General features: G+C 38.6%; 1 protein-coding gene across 1 annotated transcript; it reads left to right on the top strand.

The window, feature by feature from the left end:
* Window positions 1–2729: 2729 nt before the first annotated feature.
* On the top strand, window positions 2730–20533 carry LOC114448960 (lysophosphatidylcholine acyltransferase 1). The gene is made up of 14 exons (XM_028426230.1): window positions 2730–3164; window positions 7894–8033; window positions 8142–8356; window positions 10643–10755; window positions 10849–10909; window positions 11046–11104; window positions 11554–11588; window positions 11909–11963; window positions 12059–12141; window positions 13231–13356; window positions 13807–13960; window positions 14328–14426; window positions 16319–16460; window positions 16608–20533. Exons 1-14 carry the CDS (start codon window positions 3042–3044, stop codon window positions 16829–16831), a joined length of 1629 nt encoding a protein of 542 aa, XP_028282031.1. The 5' UTR covers window positions 2730–3041; the 3' UTR covers window positions 16832–20533.
* Window positions 20534–21929: the final 1396 nt, after the last annotated feature.

Below are 21929 nucleotides of genomic sequence, written 5' to 3'. Positions count from 1 at the left end.
TGTTGAATATGTTTTGGAACATGCCGGCCATTGATTGACATGGGCGCAAGGGCTGGTAAAACATTTCTGTGGTGTGAAGCAAACAGCGGTCCGTCTGTCACTCGGCCTCAGATGTTTGGCCTGGGGGGGGCGGGGGCTATACTGATATAATAGTGGTACAAAAATCTGCACAGATCTGCTTCACTTTCCCTTTTAGTCATTTTATGACTTATTTGGAGCTCAGATTAACACAGCCTGGTTTCAAGCTATAGCAAATGATTTAATGATTGAAATATAATGTCAACAAAACCACATAAATACATCTCTAATTTCACATCCACCTTACATGCGGCCTTTGAGTAAACACTATGTACAATGATAGTGCTGTTTTTAGGCTTGTTTAGGATGTGGAAACTTCTCTTTTTTCCCCCGTCAAACAGTTGGAAGGCATAGTGCTGACACCCAGTGCGAGTCACCACCTTGCACCTTTTCTGTTTTCCAAATGAAAACAATAGGAAAAAAAATGCTGTATATATAAAAATGTCCTGATAGTTGTGTATTTCCAAAATGTCATATGGATTGATTCAACGGCAGCATTACAATTTTAATCAGTGGTGTAGAACCAGGTGTTAAAACGCATGCGGCAGCCCTCCAGGCCATAAGAAATTGGACAAGGCACCAGGAAATTGTCTCTCCTCCAGAAACAAGTGTTTTGTGATTGTTTACCCCATGTCTTTAAATTGCATTTCTTCCTTTTTAATTTAAGCACCTCAGCTATGGGATTGAAGGAGGAAAAGAGAGAGAGAGGGAGAGGTTGGAGGGAGAAATGGGGAAAACCTTTTCCACAGTTTTTTTCTTCTTTTTTTCTATCTCTCCATCCTCTCCAGTATTAACCCTGTCTGATGTGATTCCTGTCAAATGCAAATGTCACGACCTGATATGGTCAGCCCACAGGGCACTTTGACTGCATGTTAGTCCACACCCAAATTAAAATATAAGTTGAATGGTGTGTGTGTGTGTGTGTGTGTGTGTGTGTGTGCGTGCATGCGTGTGTGTGTCTGTGTGTGTGTGTCTGAGCCTGCAAAGTGCTCGTGCTGCATGTTTGTGCACATGACTGTAAAAACATGATTGCTATGAGAACAAGGAGAAATCAAGTGTCATAAATACAGCCTCTAACACACGGCACCATTTTTCACACTATGCTTGAGTACCGATATGAACATGTAGCTCAATCAATAGGTTTGCAAAAAGGGGAACTTTACAAAACTGCTGTGCGCGCACAATTTAGCTTACAAGCAAGAGAGTTCAGCACTTTGGAAAAGATAAATGCTGCTTTTAGTTTTCTGTACACCACATTCCATTCGTATCAACATTTGTGTGTATCTCTGTATCTCCATGAGGCTGTGATTTCAAGCCAGAGTTAATTGCTGCTTCGCAAACTGCCCTGTCGGTGTAGCCAGTAGACTTCTGTTTTATGTTGTTGAGGAACTATTGGTGGCACACTTCTTTTTTTTCTTGCAGTATCAAATGACTAAAGGGAATTAGCAGCCTGCTCCAGCTCCTCGTCCCTTTGGGGAATTATACAAAAGAACAGCAATTTATAAGGGGTACCACAGAAGAAGAAATGAGTTGCACAGAGGCTTGAATTCATGGCTGAACACAGAAAATGACAATCGAACAAGATATATTTATATTTGACCAGGTTAGACAGGTAACTTCACTCAATGTGTTTAACAATATTTTGATGAGTTTATTTTGTCAAAACCCTAAAATATCTTTTCACACCATATGCTATGGTATGAAGGGGCAAAAGTATAAGGATTTCTATTGATAACATTACATGGAGCACATTGCTGTTGAAGTATAAATAAAAGTAACACTTGTTCAGCATGAGGTTATTTACAGGTCTTTAAATTATAAAAGTGGAAGCTGTATTGTGTAATGTCTTTATGTGTCTCAATGTGTCAGGTTGTGCACTCAATTCAGTTTAATCTCTGAATAAAGGTAATCTATCTACAGCAAAGTGTTTCAAAGAAGTGGATGATCATACTGTGAATTTATGGAAGGAAGTTATCTGCAGTGCACGTGTGCCTGCAAGCACGTGTATGAACACAGGGTGTGACGTTCATGTATTTATTTTGAATTTAAGCATCTTTGAAAGCATTGTAAGGTTTTCACCACTAGAGGGAAGCATGCAATCATTTTTGAAGAACCGTTATCTGAGATTGACTGTGTTAAATCTATGGTGTCCACAATGTTGGCTGAGTTGTCATAAGCTCAACGCAAATTAATACAATCGTCGCTATACAAATTACTGATTTCCCATAGAAATAGAACATGTGTTAGATGTTTTTTTCTTGCTGTTTACTAATTAATATAATTGTATTGCTACACAACACTAACAATAAAAACGAGCGGCTTTGGACATTTTTATTTCTAACTATTTTATCTGTAATAATTATTGTGTGGTGTTGATGCCCTGTCAAGCTTTGTGTGAAGCAAATAGTTGACAAAACACATCAACGTTTATATTGAAATCAGTCAATTCGGTCGTAAAATATTTCCAACCTAGTTTTTTTAAAACACACCGTCGACCTCGACTTTGTAGGTCCCCCAATAACACATGGTGTACTGAAATGTTTAAATTACCACGTTGTGGGTTTGGTCCTGAATGCAGCATCGCATCGTGCGAGGGGACAATGAGAAGAGGGATGGTCGTGCGCATGCGCCCTGTTGGAGGAGAGGAATCGTGTGGCTCCGTTAGCATCCAGAGCTAGCGGATTGGTGTGGCAGGGGAACACGGTGTGGAGGAAGGCGTACTGTAGGTAGACAAGATATCGGCGACTCCAGATATCCCCAGTTAATCCTTGAGCTAACCATTATCCCTCCATGCTGTCCAAGAGAGGAAGATAACGATAATAGCCCTTCACTGCCACCTCAATTAGCCACCGTGCAAGACTGATAAGGGCAACTGCGTTTTGCGTGAGGAGCCTTGCTTTTTGGCAGAACCAGCTTTCCTTTGTAGATATTAGCTGAAACCTCGACTAACGTTACTTGTAAGCATGAAGCTACGGAGTAACAGGCAGTGTGCGATGGAAGTAGATGGAAAGAAGATGGACCAAGCTCCTCCGGTCAGAAACCCTTTTGTGCATGTCTTGAAATTCACCCCTACGGAAAAGGCAAAGGTAAGAGTAACTTACTTTTGCTTTAAAGGGCTAATATGCTCACACAACATGAACACTACAGTGCGACACAGGTTGACACCATCTTTTAACTTAAGCAGGTTTTCTTCACTGCGTGCAGTCAGCTGGGCTTGTGTTAGCTAGCCAGCTAACATTAGCTGCATACATGTTGCTTTTTCTCTCTAATTTCTTGTGGGCTCGGCTAAACCTTAGCTTTAATGGCCACGTAAAGACCTTTAAAAAGAGATATTGAATTTTGCTGCGATGTGTATTTATTACAGGAGTTACATGCGTGTAAATTAACCTCACTCAGGAGTCCGCTAACAGCTTTTTAATACAGAATACAGTTATTTGAGCATGGCCGCCTATCCAGGAGGGGCCTAGCTTGTTGCTTTTTAACTCTTACGGTGACCATTAGGTAAATGTAAGTTGTACAGGTCACAGGGAGAGGATATGATCAGTGGGTACCCTTTAATTTGTTTTAACATGGTGCCCTTTTATTAGCTTTTTTTGGCATATTTCTGTCTTCGTTGGTGCATATCGCACAGCCACCCAGCCAACACGTGAGGACATGGAGGGCGGAGAGCTGACAGCTAGCTCCTACTGTTATGTCTTGATACTTCACTTGTTTCCCTAGTCATCTCTTCATCAATTTTAACCGGTTTGCAGCACGTGGTGTATCAATTCAAGCTAGTCTTGATAATCAGATTTAGAGCTTTCAGACTTCTCTGCAGAATGTGTTAATTGCATGCTGCTTAAAGCTTTATGCTTTCAAACTCCAGGGCTCCAAAAACTATGCAGCAGTCTTGCTGGGATGCAGCTTTTACAGACAAAACGTAGCTTAAAATGTGATTTATTTTGCACCTGTGGCTGTCAGGACTTTGTCCTCCATGTAAAAAAAAGATGTACCATGTTGTGTTATTGCAGATGATGGAAACTTTCACTCGTCATATTCACATTATCTTGGGACTGCCTGTTAATTTAGAGGGCCTCATATAGCTCATCCCATTATGAACTCTTAAAATAGCTTAAACAGCTAGAGAAGTGAGTGTAGAATGCATGAATCATGATCCTGAAGGCTGACAGTCTCATCTAAAAAAGAAAAAAAATGCTAAGCGTCCTGATTTTAACTGACAAAATAGTTTCCATAAAGAATAAAGACACAGGGTGTAATGTATACTGTTAGTAAACAGGGTGGAATTGGGGCACAGCTGGGAGATATTTTCAGTAACAGAGTTCAGTGTAATGGGAAAGCCACAGTTTTATGAATGGCACTGCTCTGCCATAGCAGGTACCAGAGAGAGCATCTTGTTACAAATAAGAATAGTGACCTAGGGAGGTTCACACACTTCTGCCGGCTCTTTTCACAGAGATTGAATGGAAACGTTAGAATGTCAGGTGGATCAAGGCCAAAGCAATAAGATGGTTTTCTGGTTTTCTTCCTTCCTTAGATTAAATTTGAGGAATGTAGCAGTAATTTAGGCTTAAGGCTTGACATTTGCAGACAGTTTGATCTTATCAATGATTGGATGAAATTTAACAAAGTGAATTCAATTGTCAGGTTCATTGAAAGAGATTTTTATTCTGCTACACCTGCACTGTTATTTATCTTCACATAAAAGGGAAATGTAATATATATGTGTGTTTCAAGTGGTAAACCAAAAACAGGCCGTGAAATGAATTTTATAAGTGTTGTAATGGAGAACAACTGTCTTCACAGCACCAGGGGGAACTTTAAACACTTGAGCTAACTTCCCCAAAGTTTTGGTTTTCAGACAGAAAAGAGACTGTCGCATGTCTTCACTGTCTGTCCAGCAAATGCTCCTTAACCCCCCAAAATCTTCTGTTGTGTCACAGTGGTTAGTTTCCCTTCTCATTTGAAGTTTGCATCCAATCCATCCATCAGCTTTATCTGGTTCGTCTTGTCACAAGAAGATGTAACCCAGTTTCTCAGGGATAACAGGCAAGGTACACATTGAACATCACAGAACTAACACACGAAAACACTGAGACCTGATCCAGTTTGGAACATGCATGCCTTACAGTATATCTGTGAAACCCCCACTCAGAGGGGTAGCAGATTGAAACAGGAGCAGATGAGTTTTGTTGGATTAACCCAGCCCCTGCCTGGCATTACACCATAAGGCTGTTGCTTTGTAAGCCTGGGCGTCTGGCTTGAGAAACAATAGGCTGTAGCACAATTAAAAAAACTCACCTGTTTATAAATACTAATTTCCCTTCTTTGCTAACCCTACTACTTCTTTGAGACAAGAGGAGTAGCATAAGTAAAGTGGATATTTCTGTCTAAGAGCTTCATTAGATCAACTTTGGAGGCTTATAGATACTCATTAGTAAGCTATACTGTAACTCAGTATCATGACCCTTCAATCCACAAAAAAGCTGATCATGAAGATTTTTTACCTTGAAGTTGCACATCATTGATTTACAGAGCTGACTGGCAAAGCTCTAATGTCATAATATATTACAGTGTTTTTGTTGCAGATTGATGCTTCTCAGCCAACATTCCAGTCTGAAAATGGCTTTATACCCAAAAGTTGCTTAGATGTCAGAGGGCAAGCTGCTCATGTCAGTACGCAGCTTGGCTTTGACAAGCCTAATCTACATTCTTGTGTGATTTATTGGATAAGTCCAACAAAGAGGTAAATCTATTTTGTTCCTGCCAAAGCAGCAATGGATCAATAGCTTATTCCCACAGTACTGAGGGGAATATTTCTGTTGGTCGGTATTAAAGATGGAATCTGACGTTTCCTTTTAACAGTAGTGATGCATATATGTAAGACAACATTTTAAGGTGGCATTTTCAGATTCTGTCCATAGCCAACATAACATATTGTTTGCCACTGAGGAAGTCACAGTTGTCTATGGAACCAGAAAAGTGAATTGCCATAGCACAAATGAAGAAACAGTGACAGTCATATAGAGTTGTGCAGCAAAAATGCCATCCTATTTTAGTGGCAAGGCCTTTACTAATATCGAGAGCTGTGTTTTTTTTAAACTCATGAACGGGAATTGACAGCAAAATGTAAAGGATATACTGTGTGTATTGTGTGAAAATACTTGATAATCATGAGTGAAGCTTTACTCTATTTAGTGCTAAAGGAGCTCCCTGAAATTATCAGGACAAACATTTAATCACATACTTTTTAATGACCTTGGTAGTCTTCTTTGCAAGACAGATGCACAGATTTACACTAAAAAAACAACTGGTTTTGCAGTGAGGAAAATGTTTTTCAAAAGTTAAAATAATAAAAAAAGTTGTTATAAATTTATATATGATAACTATTGACATCAAAGTCGTCTGCTGCAGCCAGAAATTAGTTTTCGACGCTGCCAAATAAACCTTTGACTGCCAGTTTGGTATTAAAGGAGTTATATACACACACCTAACTTCACTGAAAGAAAAGAAAGCCACAGGCACTTTCAGAATACGCCTGTAGCCTCTCTAAGGGATGCACAAGCCACTGATTTATGTTGACACACAAATGGTTAACTCCCCTAACATTCATTTTCATATGGCTAAACATGAATTGCTCTCTTTTGGTTCACCGCAGACTTTAATTGTCTACGCGTTCAACAGACATGCTATTTACTAGCCTGTGGTTTTGATGGCAAGAAGCCGCAGTTCATTTCTACTTCATTTACAATGCAGAGACTGTGTTTGGAGGTACAGAATAATTCCCATGATGCATCAGCCCAGTTGAATGTTTATTCTGTGTCCCCATTTACTTTGAAGACCGTGACAAGACTGAACGCATGAATTTAAGGATGCAATTTCAGTACAAAGGCTATATTCACTTAACCTCTTCACTTTTGTAGTTTTGCCTTCATTTTAATTCGGAGTGACATTTATGCATTCTCATGCTTTGGGTCTAAATACATTTTTTAACAAATGCATTATACAAAGGGTCTGGAACATTCCTGGCAAAGCTTCTTTGTTGTTGTGGGAAAGTACGGGTACTTAAAGCCATCTCTTGTTTGTTCTTGTTGAATATATACTTTGTATGTGTGTAAAAAAAGATTGCGGTGTTAGTTGATATCTATAAATTAATTATTGCATTTTAAGAGCGTCTTAGGGAAATTCATGGCAAGAAAGTAGGCTTATGTGTCACAGCTCTGTACAGTGCATAACGTCATTACTCCTAACCCCATACTAATCAAAACACATTTGTGTCAATATTGGCAACATGGTGGTGAGGGCAGTTGTGTTTCTTAGACCACAAATGTGTTGTATTTATGGGGAATAAGGGGAAACCTGTCTGACTGCTCTCCAAACTCTTATGGTGCTTGTTGGTAGTTGAAATATATTGATTTAAATTGACTACACTGTTAGACATGAACTCTCTCCTGATAAGATATAACACGAGGTCCAGATAGACTTCATGTTCCTCAGCGGTTGCTATCAAGACAAATATTGACAAAAGATAACGGCCGCTGTCAGGGAGTCATAAAATGTAGTAGTGTAAGTAAATAGCCACCACTGAACCCAAACAGCACGATGCCAGACACCTCAGAGATTTGAAGAATTAAGGGCCAAAGATATATGTAGTATTTAGATGGTAAATGCAATGTTTCTGAGCTACTGTTTGCAGCTGTATCACAAAGCCATTGCTGCATTCATTGCTTAGTTTTTCTTTCATCATTCCTTCAGTGCATAGAGTACTGAGTTGGATCTACTTACCTTAACCCTTGCTCTTTTTTTCTACTCTTACAGATTGCATTAATGACAGTCACACTGTTCCCCATCCGTCTACTCATAGCTGCATTCATGATGTTGCTGGCATGGCCTTTTGCCTTTCTTGCCTCAGTAGGGCGCTCTGAGACCACTGTCGAACCACAGTGCCTCTGGAGAAGGTGGGTATTTCGTTCATGTGTATATGTTTTTATACGATTAAAAACTTGCACAATCACAAGTTCTATCTGTATATACAGCGCAGCTGAATTGTAGTCTTCTGTTTCCAGACTGGTGGACATAATTTTGAAAATCATCATGCGGGTCATGTGGTTTGCGGGAGGTTTCCATTGGATGACAGTGAAAGGGCAAAGAGCATTGCCTAGAGAAGCACCCATTCTCACCCTGGCACCCCATTCTTCTTACTTTGATGCCATTCCTGTCACAATGACAATGTCATCAATTGTCATGAAGGCAGAGAGCAAGGACATACCTCTCTGGGGCAGTAAGTAAAAATTACATACTGTGACATCATCATTGAGCTATGTGACTGTTACTAGACATGTGATCTAACCCCAGCATGACAGACAGATTGATAGATAGTGCATCTTAGGGACTGTTCTTACACAACATCACCCCACCACATAGAAGAGCCTTTCAGGAAGCTGGAGTTTTATCTGTGCACTACCTAAAGCCAGTTCAGACACAACCGCACCTTTACATCCTATTAACTAGCTTCTAACTTCAGATACCTTTCTTGTTCCTTGGCAACCTTACATGCTTTAAAGGACTGCGTGTGTTATTTTGACCTTCCTGTCTCCTACTCCTGCTCTGCCTACTAAGTTGTTAATTAGCCACACTGTTATCTGAAGGATGAGTGAGTCTTACTGGAGGTAGTGCAAGATTGAAACCATATTTGTGTCCACGACACGTGGTTGGTTAATATTGTGTTTTGTAGTATCTTACATTATAAACACTAAATGGATCTCCCAATAAGAAAATGAATGTTCTTGATGAGAGCTCTCTTGCTATATCAAGCTCTCCTAGTCTGTCTTCACAAAAAGGTACACTAATATGTTTCATGCCAGTCCTTTTGGCCTTGCATACAGGCACCAAGTACCAGTGCATGGCCGAGCAAGTGGATTCCAGAATAAGAATTAAGACCTGATCAGCCACAGTGACGTGTGCAGAGTGTCTCTCAGGATACTTGCTAGAGTCATAATCCCTTTGGTCAGCAGATAGGACAGAGTTGGAATCAATTTCTTCTCATTGTTTCACCTTCTTCTTTTTCTGTCCATTGACCTCTCTCTGTTAAACTTCTGCTTCTTTCATTTAGTCTATCTCAGGACTGTCAGAAACATTTCCTGTAATAAACATTGGGCAAAAATCCACAATCTGTAAATCTGTTCACACTTCTCTTTTCATGTCCTTGTCCATTGTCATTTGTAGGTCTGCTGTGTTAAGCCATTGCTTAAGTGCTTGTGACGCTGTGCTCTTGGGCCTAACAATTTAGGGAAAATATTTCATTGCAATTTTTCAGACAAATATTGTGATTAATATTTGATTTGCAATTGTCTACATTTACTTCAGTATTCATTCTCATTCATACAAAGTCTTTAAAAAATTTTTTTTTAATATTACTAAGAGTTTTTTACCTGGCTATATCTCTGGATCTGGAAACATGCTGTCTCCTGCTTTCTCTCCTCTCTCCCTGCTTCATCAGTCTGTGGAACTTTATTATTTTATCATCATCATCATATGGCCAAAAACTTTGTTTCAGATAAAGAAATTGTGTTATCCATTTGCATGAATAGCCGTCATTAGTCTGTTTACTAAGGAGTCAGTTGCCCAAAAAATTATAATTTTTGTGAGAGAGGGGAAGAGGGAGGGTGTGTTCCTCATGCTGTGTAAAGGAGAGTATTTCTTGACATAGGCAAGTGCATAACTTTTAATGTAGTTAAAATTGCGGTTGAAATCGCCAGTTTTTATTTGAACTTACATGATGATTTAGCCCTGATGTCCTCTGCCGAATAAACATTGTGCTCATGGGCATAGTCTATCATCAGGTGTTGTTGAATTTCTCACAAAAGTATTTATATACAATTAAATGGTGTAGCAAAAGGGAAGTGAGGGTTGCAGTTATAGTCCTGTTGCAGTTGCACTGAGAAAAACTGTTACTGTTACTCTTTACACATCATTTTTATCTTGATAATTTGGACACAGATAATGCTGTGTAACGTTTTCACATTGTTCATTGGTAATTGTGGATTTGGCCTCTCTTCACTTTTATGTTGCTATAAATAGAGAAATAGAGATTAGTTTTGTTTTTTGTTTTGCATATTCAAAATGTCACTTTTTACCTTATTCGGAGCCTAAAAGCAGAAAGGGAAGCCACACGTTTCTTGCTTTTGTGAATAACGTGAGGCTCATCTGACTCATGAAACCAGCATCAATGAGCAAGATGCATTAACACACAGCTGTGACAAATCTGTTCTACAGTGTTTATGTGATGAATGTAATGGCTGGTTCACAAGGCCCATTGATCTTATACATTTAACTCTTAATATTGGAACTTATTTGAAAACCTTACTGTTTGGACCTCATCAGTGTTTCTGTCATGTATCCAGATTAAAGTGTTGTTACTTGTGTCACATGAACACAGGAATAATTCAATACAACACCACCATTGTACTTTGTTGGAGTGATTCAGCAGTCAGTGTTTTTTAAAGACACCATTAGAGAGAGTGATTTCACTTTATGATTGCCTTCTGTTCTTTGTTTTTACTTTTAGCTTTAATTAAGTACATCAGGCCAGTGTTTGTCTCACGATCAGACCAGAATTCCAGAAAGAAGACTGTGGAGGAGATCAAGCGCAGAGCTCACTCTGGAGGAGAATGGCCTCAGGTAAGTGCATAGATGTTCATACCAGTAAATTCAGGATTGCATAAAGCATTGTCGAACCAATAACAACAGCTAATTCCCCACTTTTACCTCCAGATCATGATATTTCCTGAGGGGACATGCACCAATAGATCCTGCCTAATCACCTTTAAACCAGGTAGCTACATTTCCTCAGCTTTATCATCTTTATTCTTAACAAGTTGTCAACAGTTTACTCCTTGCAAGCACTGTTATTTTATAGCATAGTGTATTTTGACACAGTTAATTAATGTGAAGTTTTCCCCCTCTTGTAGGAGCCTTCATCCCAGCTGTACCAGTGCAGCCTGTGGTGATTCGATACCCTAACAAACTGGTAAGATTGTGGAATGATTTGCTGGAAACACAACAAATATGAAATATGAAATGGTGCAATTCCATTTCCTCCTCTGCTTTGTGTAATCGAATGATGAAATGATATTTTGCAAAAACAGGCATGTAAAACATTTTACAATCAAAGAAAAATGTCAGTTATATTAAAGATTGATAAGATTAAATATATAATACAGATTAAAATGATACTAAAAAAAACTGCAATGACTTAAAATAAACATCATTATATATATTACATAAAGCATGCCTGTAAGTAGTCAGACTAGAGTAATAAATGAGAATTGATTTCCTGCATTAACCAGGATGCTAATTGTTTGTTTTTTGTGTAACTGCAGTGGACACAGTAACAGATGGTCTAAGAATGCATCTTAACATTACTGTGATTGTGATTATGTCTCTTTCTAATATGTCGACTTGCTTGTATTTTTATAGGACTCGATCACATGGACATGGCAAGGGCCTGGAGCGTGAGTACAATTCTTTATTAAACAGATGCCGATTTTAGTTTTTCTTTACTAAAGCAAAATAAAAAACTAAAGCTAAATCCATTTAGGCTAAAAAATATGTAAACATGTGCATTAGAATAATTCTATATTGAGACATATCTGAATCTGGATTTTATGCTCAGATATGATTATTATGTGGCTTAACACAAGGTAATACACGATGCGTTTGAGGATCACAGAGGAACTGAAAGTTTGTCAACTCTCAGTTCAAACCGTTTCTGTCTTCTAGTGAAGCCTTTGTGTCTATATTGGTGTTGATGATGTTCTTTTTCACTGTCTAGATTTGAAATCTTGTGGCTGACACTCTGCCAGTTACACAATGAATTTGTCATAGAGGTATTTATTTCTAATATTCTATTATTTCTTAAAGATGCTGCAATTATACCTTTAAACCTTATCTTCTAATGCATACTTGTTTGGTCTCCTCACAGTTCCTTCCTATCTACACACCATCAGAGGAGGAGAAAAAAAATCCTGCTCTGTTTGCTATCAATGTGAGACGGGTCATGGCTAAGTAAGTAAATTACTGGATATACAACACGCCATTGATGTTAACATATAAATTGGTAAAAAAAATTTTAAGATTATGTCTCTTGCTTGGCTCATTACTTAAATTGCTCTACAGTTTTGCCTCAATAACAAATTAGATGTTTATACTGTTGTTTAGATACTCTTATTACCCACCATTGATTTTATGAAGCAACCCTTCTTAAACTATGCTGTACTTAATTTGCAAAAGCTATGCATACTACCTGTCTTCTCACATTCTGTTGCACCCTGCTTTACTGCTTTGAACCTGTGTAAAGGATATACTGTGTGTATTGTGTGAAAATACTTGATAATCATGAGTGAAGCTTTACTCTATTTAGTGCTAAAGGGGCTCACTGAAATTATCAAGACAAACATTTAATCACATACTTTTTAATGACCTTGGTAGTCTTCTTTGCAAGACAGATGCACAGATTTACACTAAAAAAACAACTGGTTTTGCAGTGAGGAAAATGTTTTTCAAAAGTTAAAATAGTAAAAAAAGTTGTTAAAATATTGACGTCAAAGTCGTCTGCTGCAGCCTGAAATTAGTTTTCGACGTTGCCAAATAAACCTTTGACTGCCAGTTTGGTATTAAAGGTGTTATATACACACACCTAACTTCACTGAAAGAAAAGAAAGTCACAGGCACTTTCAGAATACGCCTGTAGCCTCTCTAAGGGATGCACAAGCCACTGATATTTATGTCGACACACAAATGGTTAACCCCTAACATTCGTTTTAATATATCTCTAAACATGAATTGCTCTCTTTTGGTTCACCACAGACTTTAATTGTCTACGCGTTCAACAGACATGCTATTTACTAGCCTGTGGTTTTGATGTCAAGATATGCATACTACCTGTCTTCTCACGTTCTGTTGCACCCTGCTTTACTGCTTTGAACCTAGGAAGAGAAACTTTAGCTCTGCAGGTTGACAGAGGACAACACACATTGTTCTCAACATCAAAGTACCCGCAGTGGCTACTAGATTGGCCTTATCAGTCGTGCGCACAGTTCGTATTGATTTGCACAAACTGATGTCCCATCATTGTCTCCTCTGTGTTGTGCACAGAGCCCTGGGGGTACCCATCACAGACTATTCATTTGAAGACTGCCAGCTGGCCATGGCAGAAGGCCAGCTGAGACTGCCCGTCGACACCTGTCTGCTGGAGTTTGCCAAGCTCGTCAGGAGACTTGGGTGAGTCACTCAGACTTTAAAAAGCAATGCATCCATCAAAGAGGACTAAATAAGGGGCACAGTGCTCACCCGAAACAGCAGGGACTGGGCTGAGATTCAGATTCTGGAAGTCATATCTTTGGCACAGATCCCTGTGGTTAGCCAGGTGCCTGCCTAGGATGGGGTAGTGTGATGTATTCATGTGATGCAGCTTCGTTAATAAAATCTTTGCTGCCAGGTGAGGAGAGACAACCATGAACAGACCACAGAGAGGAAAAATGGATGCCACTAGAAAACATGTTAATGGGTGTCTATATTGAGAAAATACAATGCAGGCTTAAGGTTTATGACATAAATCCAGTGAGAACAGTTTCACAAATAAACATGAAACCACTGTCCGTGCTTTTCTGTTGGATGGATTTTGAACACATCTTAGCTAAAAAAAAGATATATTTTTTTATGCACTCTCAGGCTCAAACCTCGGAATACAGAGAAGGTTTTACAGGAGTATGGGAACCGAGCGAGGAAACTGGAGGGACAGAAGCTGGACTTGGACAGCTTTGCTCACTTCCTCGATGTTCCAGTTTCAGATATGCTACGTGACATGTTTGCTCTTTTTGATGAGGTAAAAACTGAAGCGAGTTTTCACTCTGAGTGTGTAGCTTTGCAGACTTCCTCAGTGGCAACTGCGACTCACTCTGCATGCGCTTTGTTTCCTGATGACTCTTTTGTGTCTGTATTCTCTACAAATCTCAACTAGAAACAAAGATGTTTGCTTTAGTCAGATCATGATTAAAGTAGAAGACAATAAATGCTTCTTTAAAACTTGACTGCATAGCAGAACCTTGTTTTGCAGACATATGTTTGTAAGATTGTTTATTTATAGGACATTTTAGTGCAGTAAATGTTTTGTCATTTCAGCTGTCACCACCTGCAGGTACTCGTTGCTCACATGCTCTGTTTTGATCTTTCTTTGTTTTCTCTTTCCCCAGCATGACGATAACAGCATGGATATCAGAGAATATGTGATAGCCTTATCTGTTGTATGCAGACCTGCAAAAACTCTGGAAACCATGAAGCTGGCATTTAAGGTATGTAGTGTTTCAGGATTAATCAAAGCAGTGCTTACACGGTGTTAACACATTGTTAACATGACACATATTACAGGTTGTAATGAAGTTAGACTTACAGTTAATGGCATACTGTATTTCAACATTAGCACCCTCTCTTTTACATCTGCTTTTATTGTAGTGTAATGTGTAAAAACACAATAAAGACCATCTGGTCGTGGTGGGTGTTTTACACAAATGCAGACACAACAACAACTTTTTTTCCCGCTGTGTCATTTATTTAGCAAAAATAAAGCAAAAACCATGTGAGTAATGCTTAGTACCCTCTTAGGATTTAGGATGTTTAGCTGCTGCCAGGTGCTACTAATCATCAGCCCTTGATGAATTGATCATAAGCTCGTGTGCAGACCTCTATAAAAGCAGATATTTTGGCAGTTTGCTGGTGTGAGAGGCAAGGACATAAGCAGTGGTGTTTGAGGAGCAATTGTTGCTGCACATCAACATAGAAAGGGTTATAATACCGTTACCAAACACTTGGAGTTCACCTGGAGTTCAGTCTTCCTCAGTGAGATATTCCAGCAAATTTACTTCAAGGTCAGACCGTGTAATGCTCAGAGACACACACAAAGTCTTTAAAGTACAATTGCACAGAACAGTGTGTGTGGAAGGTTTTCAGTAGAAAGTCTCTTCTGTCTTCACAAAGGTTCACAAAACTGCATCTGAACAAAAGACAACACTTCTAGGACAATGTCCCATAGACAGATGAGACCACAGTGGACAGTTTGACCTTAATGCTTTTTGTTGTGTCTGATGAAAACCAAACAAAGCAGGAACACCTCATACCTACAGTCCAGCATGGTGGTGGAGGGGGGTAACTATTTGGACTTGTTTTGCAGCCAGAAGAATCTGGGGACCTTGCAGTCATTGGGTCGACCATGAACTGCTTTTTATACCAATATACCAGAGTATTCTAGAGGCAAATGTGAGGCCATCTGTCTGACAGTTGAAGCTCTGTTGAAATCTGGTCATGTAACAACAAGATGATACAAAGCACAGCAGCAAATCTATATCAGAACAATAAAACAATCAAGGTTTTTGAATGGCACAAAAGTCCAGACCTCAGTCTAATTGAAATGCTGTGGCAGGACCATAAGAGGGCCGTGCCTCGATGAACAAAGCGATGTTGAGGAGAAGAATTAAAAGAGGGGTTCCCAATGTTTGAACACACCTGTGGAGACGGTAACATTCCTTTATTAGATGCATTCTTGTCAGAGGCAGTGAGGCAAGTATAACTGGTCATGTTTTTGATCCCCTCCCAATTGCAAAGGTTTAGCATAACATCGTTAATACAAATTTAGCACATCCTGGAGTTGTTTCAAATTAAAAGCCTTGGAGTGTTTCAGTGCACAAAAACTCTTCATTTCTTAATTAGCTGGCTGTCGTACCATATGCAGTAACAGCCGGTTAGGTTTAAAAGGACAACATAGCTGAGACATCAACACACACACTGCACCCACACTCACTTAAAAAAAGGTCCTTGATGAGTAATCAAGAACAACAGTGTTGAAAAATACACTCTCTGAAGTGCTAAATTGATTAAAGAAGCGGATATGTATGGACAATACAGGTCTATTTTCAGACTGTTTGTATTGACCATGCTGTTATTTGAGACTTCACATTAATGAGACTACATTTCCCACATCAGATTTCATAATATGAACTGTTAAGATGTTATCACTGCAGCTGATGAGCCACTGTGGTCACAAGACAATCAAATGACTGAGTTATTGTGAAGTTCCTAAATTAATTGCTCTTGCAATTTTGCAACTTCTGCACCCACTTGATTCTTGTGTAAAATCTCTGTCAGACTTCAAAGAGAGAACTGCATTTCTCCACTTTTGACCTTTTTCCAGATGTTTGAGGCAGAAGAAGATGGAGCCATCACAGAACGGGAGCTGGCAATCATGCTGACGACGGCATTAGGAGTGACTAACCTCAGTGTGTCAAGCCTGTTTGCTGCCATTGATGTTGAAGACACGGGAAAGATCACATTTGGTAAGACATCCAACAAAAGATGGCAAAATAAACTGCATGCTTGGCAAAGTCTTTTGCTTTAGCTGGGCCATTTCCTTGTAAGTGTGGCCTCTGAGCAGCCTCTGTATAATGTGTGTGTCTGGCGCCCTCTTGTGGTCTTTCCTGCAGACAAGTTCAGAACCTTTGTGGAGCAGCACCTAGACTTTGCTGAGGTGTACCTGTATACAGATAACGCAGGCCTCCACAGTTCCTGCGATGGTCAACAACAACCACAACCCAGCCTGAACATTGACAGCACTGCCACCAGCAAAACCGCAAACGGTATCTGTCCTGACTTCAGCCCCGGCGACCGCGACGGCACAGTGGACGGACTCCTCAAGAAATACAACTAAAACATTTCAACATGTATTGGGAGCAAACAAACACCTCTCCTGGTGAGGCGGTGTCATGTCAGAGGCGGAGGGAAGTTATAGTAAGGAACTAAATTTTAGTAACGACAACAACAAAAATAAGGTTTACGTACCCTTTTTTATTAGCAACTCGTCCATGAAATTTCTGAGCTTCTTTTCAGCCTGTTGACAGTTTATTTTGTTATAAATTTCTTTTTATTTTTTCATAGTAAGAATCGTCAAAATGCCAAAACAATGGCTGATACAATGCTTGAATACTTGAAGGGCAAGCACTTATTAGGATTCCTGGGGCAAATGTTGTGTTTTTGTTCTGTTTTCTTCTCTCCCCTCCAACAGTGCATGTTTTATTTTTATTTTTATTTTTTTACACAAGGGAAGCAAGACAAAAGTGAAATCAGTGTTTTATTCTCATTCATTTGTAACTTTTCTTCATTTCCTCTCTTTAGTGGTAGCTGCCTTTTAAATTGAAAGTGCATGGGCTCAAGTTATTTTTGAGCAGGATTATTTATGTGAAGAAGGCCTGAGGGTACCAGTGACAAGTGTCTGAATACTTCAAGCTTCAGTAACCACATTTGAGGTTAACTCAGGTCCCTGCAAGATTATGGTCATAACTGCTATGAGCCTGTTGTGTGTATGTGTGTGTGTGTGTGTGTAAATATATATATATATATATATATATATAAATATATATACAATGATATATTTGATTTAGCTCAGGGTTCAGTGACAAATGAAAAATCTAATGATGTCATCATTTTTGACACTCAGTGGGTTATGTGCATGTAAACTTTTTTATTTATTTTTTTTTTGTCCAGTCACTTATTGCATTTTTTTTTACACAACGTGGACCAAAAATGCATCAGATGTCACCTGTCATGTTTGTAGCCAGTGAGTGTAATGGCTTTAAGAGGGGGAAAAAAATGGTGACCGCTGAAAGCACATGCAGTTAGGTCGGTTTGTTGGGTATTTTAAAGGCCAGGTCACACATCTTCCCTTTCTCCATTACACTCCTTAATCTCAATCCCACCATACTCACAGCATATTTTTCTTCAGTCTTACACCAGTGGGTATCTTCAAGGAGCCCAAGTTGTCTTTCATGCTTCCCCCCTGATTTTAATGAAAGGACATTAAGTGCTTATTTTAAAACAAAAATCCGAACACGCTCGCTATTCAAATTGTCTGTGAAGGACCAGTCTGCAACTGAGATATCTCCACCTATAGTGACGTTTATACCTCATACTCAGTTTTTTGTTAAAGGTGGCTGAGACATGGTTTAATTTTAAGTTGCCAGCCTGTGTCCATAAAATGCATTTTTCATGCACATTGTAATTTTAAGTCTTCCTTAATTTTTTTTGCCTTAATTTGGTTCAAAATTAGGGATGATTTTCAATTTCATAAGAGGCAATTAGTGCTCTTTAAAACATTGTTCCTTAAGGTCCGGTTAATGTTTGAGAGTGATGTTGAAACTTTTGCAGTTCTACCTTGAGATTTTTAATGTGTCCAAATTTTGTTCTTTTTTTTGTCATTTTAATTCATGACATAAAATTTACAATCAAAATGTTGACAAAAAACATCCCTGAGCACTTTTCTATCACACAATGATGCTCGTTTCAATCGTTTGCCAGCAGTTGCTTGGCTGTTTTTCATCTTCTTTCTTTAAAAACTCACAAAGTGACAAAGTACTGTCCGTGCTTTACTGTATACATTTTGTCATTTTATGGGTAAACTAGATGTTAAAGGGAATTCTTCTCCTGAGCGGATGAAATGACAAACATTGATATCTCTTTTTTAGCTGGTTGACTTTTTGTTTGACATCACACAGTGATGTGTTATTATTATTGTCTGAAATCACCACATACCTGTCTCGCTCACGACCATGCATACTGTAACCCCGTCACAGCTTTCAGTGAAGCAATATTTCACATCTTTTAAGCCTTCTTATAATGTATGCTTTTTTGAAGAGTTCTAATATGTATTTTGAATATTCCAAATGCAGGACATTTTGTGAATTTTTGATATACGTATATGAATGGTGATTTTTATTTTCACTGCCATGACAAAGATCTGTGATCTTCTCTCCTCTGCAGATTGTATTGATGGTGAAAAATGAGCCACATTTGGTTTTTTTTTGTTTTGTTCTTTTTTTGTAAAATACTGCAGTTGTTTTGTGCTGTATTCCTCTTACACAGTGTAATATTCTATTGTTATGTTATTACTATTATTACGCTGAGTTGACTGCTTAGAAACAAAATGCAGATTTCATATGGAAACCGATAGCCTTGAATCTATAGAATTATTATGCTTAAAAAAAGAATGTATAGACAATCTTGTCACAATCGGGGGCCGCTCAAAGCTCTGATCTCCAATGTACATTTTCCTAAGAAGTCATGTACACTTTTTATTCCTTTTTTTTTTTTTGCTTTGATCTGTGCAGGTTGAACTAGACAAAGTGTGAGTGTGTAACTGTTGAGCCTTGAGGTGAGGTGTCGCCACATGACGGGCTATGTCAACACAAACACTCCAGACTGCACACACACACACATACAAACACCCAGTATGTTTTAAACACAGTCTTCTAGTATTGTCCCCTTACTACTTTGTCCTTTTTAAAAATCGTATGTATTTGTGCTTGCACCTTAGAATTTTCATTAACTTTTAAAGAATTTTCACTTTGCTCTAAAAGCATGATAAGTTTGTAGGTCACAGTATTGATGCAGAGATGTTAATGTGAATAGGTTTGGCATTCCTAGATTTGCCACAATATAATGGAAGCACAGAGGAAGTTATGGTTGTCCCTCGCACCGCAACATTTTACATTTGCTAGCACGAACATCTAAAACACTTTTTTTTTTTTTTTTTTTTAGAGCTTCTGCTTTTGTCTCAGGATTGTGGACATTTTTGTAGCTACAAAAAATGCGTAAGCTTGGCATCATCATGACAGTTTGAGTGACTTTAACCTGTTTGCACCGTGAAATGGAAATATTACATGTACTCCTCAGTGATGTGGTTAAATATACAGTTTACTGTGCGTATGAGGGAAGCTGTGCTGTTTTTGTACATAGACGGGGAATCTGGCTGTGAATTACAGATCTGACCTAAAATGAAATGTATCGACCCACAGGAGCCCCATCAGGCTGTTCTGTTTTCATTTTCAATAGGTGATGTTACATGTTCAGCGAGTCAAATACATACTGTTGTACGTACTCAGTATTTACGTTCAGGACAGTTCTGCAGTTTGGATGTTCTGTATGAAAATACTGGGTCCATTTCTGTTCACATGTGTTTCATTGAAAATATGATTTTAAATACCTCAGCAGAGGGGAATCCTGATTTTTATTTTGGTTTTATTTTTTTTTACTTCGTAAAATGTAAACCTGCAAGACAAACTTGTATTTATGCTATTGCTGCCTGCTTGCCACAGTCTGTCCAGCAGTGAGCCTAAGACGAAAGACTTGTGTACTCTCACAGAGCGATAGTGTCTTTCTGATGGCTTATTGTATGCAGACCGAGAAACTGAGCTGTTTTTTCCTGTCTTTTTCTATACTCAACAGGTTTTATTTTATTAATGCATTTTGATGATGAAGAGTCATTACTGCAAGCTAATTTGAATTTGTTCAGGACTGCTATAATATAACTTGTTAATGTGACTCTTGGATGGAATTAAAGAAGAAACGTTAACACAAATCTCTGTGTGAGTGTCGGAGGTAACGTGTGTGTGTGTGTGTGTGTGTGGTTTATTGATGCTGACTGAAAAGTTATATTTATATATATATATATATATATACATTGTTCTACATTGTCCTTAACTACCATATTAGGAATGCATATTTAAAAAATATGTAAATTAAAAAAGATATTTTTCTTACTGCTGATATGAAAAAATTCAGAAGTCTTTATGTTCTAGTTTCTGCAGTTTACTGCTTCTGCATCGTTGTCTCCCTCTTGAGGTAATCTGGAGGACATGCAGTCACATCAGTTTTAATGTATTCAGAGCTGCAGATCCACACAGCAGGTATGAAGGCATCATGTGTTTTAATGCAATTTAAAGAAATGACTGAAATAAAACACGAAGTATGTTTGAGCTTTCATTGAAAACGTATTTTAAAGACATTTAAAGCAATTTCCCCTGGGATTAAAAAAAACATTTTTTTGATTTTTGATTCTGATTGAATACTTTTATGTTTCTTTCCCAGCCACATAGGTTGGTCCCATATACAGATGTGATAACACCAGCACAAGGTAAGAAAATGTGTTACCCCATTTAAGAGGAAAAAGTTTGAAAAGGTAAAACCTGATGAGTCCATTACAGTCAATAAATGACCACAGATGTATTTGGAGAAATGATGTTATCGCTAAGGGAAAAAGTTGAAAAGCAAATATCGAGTGTTATGAAATAATGTACAGTAACAAAAAGTTAAATAAACATTGTACCTGTACTGTAATATAATTGTCACATATGATGTACCATCAAGAAAAGTTATGTTTGTGGACTCTTGAGACAATGGAAGAATATCATTTGCAGTGTTACTCATGTGTCCCTGTGTTCACCAAGGCCTTGGCTGCTTTGTCTTCTCCATGATGTACTTTTTCTCATTAATAAATCATGAGTAAATAATTAAAGCGAGCACCAATGTGTGAACTAATGAACTGTTTTTACAGCTACTCAGTCTGCAGCTCTTATTAAACATGACACATTTGTTACTGAATGAGTCTTCATTGGGAGTCCCTGCTGTGTCACATAGCAGGTGAATTGGTGGTCTGTATTTGAGGGGGGCAAAGTTCTCATTGTCTGAAATCAGTGTTTCTGATCATGACTCAATAGATGAAGAATTTGCCCTCATTCCGCTTTGTTTTTTTTTTTCTTCTACAGAAGTAAGCACGGCGCTCAGACGAAGCAAAAAGAGCGGAAGGGAAAAAGCTGCCCTTTCAGATCCAGATGAGCAGATCCACACTCATTAGAATGGAAAAGACATGTTCAGGGAAGGTAGGATCATATTATTGCTGGCTGTACACTTCCTCTTTCTTTATGACAGGTGGGCTTGGTGGAAAGCCCTGGTGTCCTTTATCTCTTTTTCTGCCA

Source organism: Parambassis ranga, chromosome 16 (assembly GCF_900634625.1).
Source record: "Parambassis ranga chromosome 16, fParRan2.1, whole genome shotgun sequence".
NCBI lineage: Eukaryota > Metazoa > Chordata > Actinopteri > Ambassidae > Parambassis > Parambassis ranga.
This window is presented reverse-complemented; position numbering and strand designations above follow the sequence as displayed.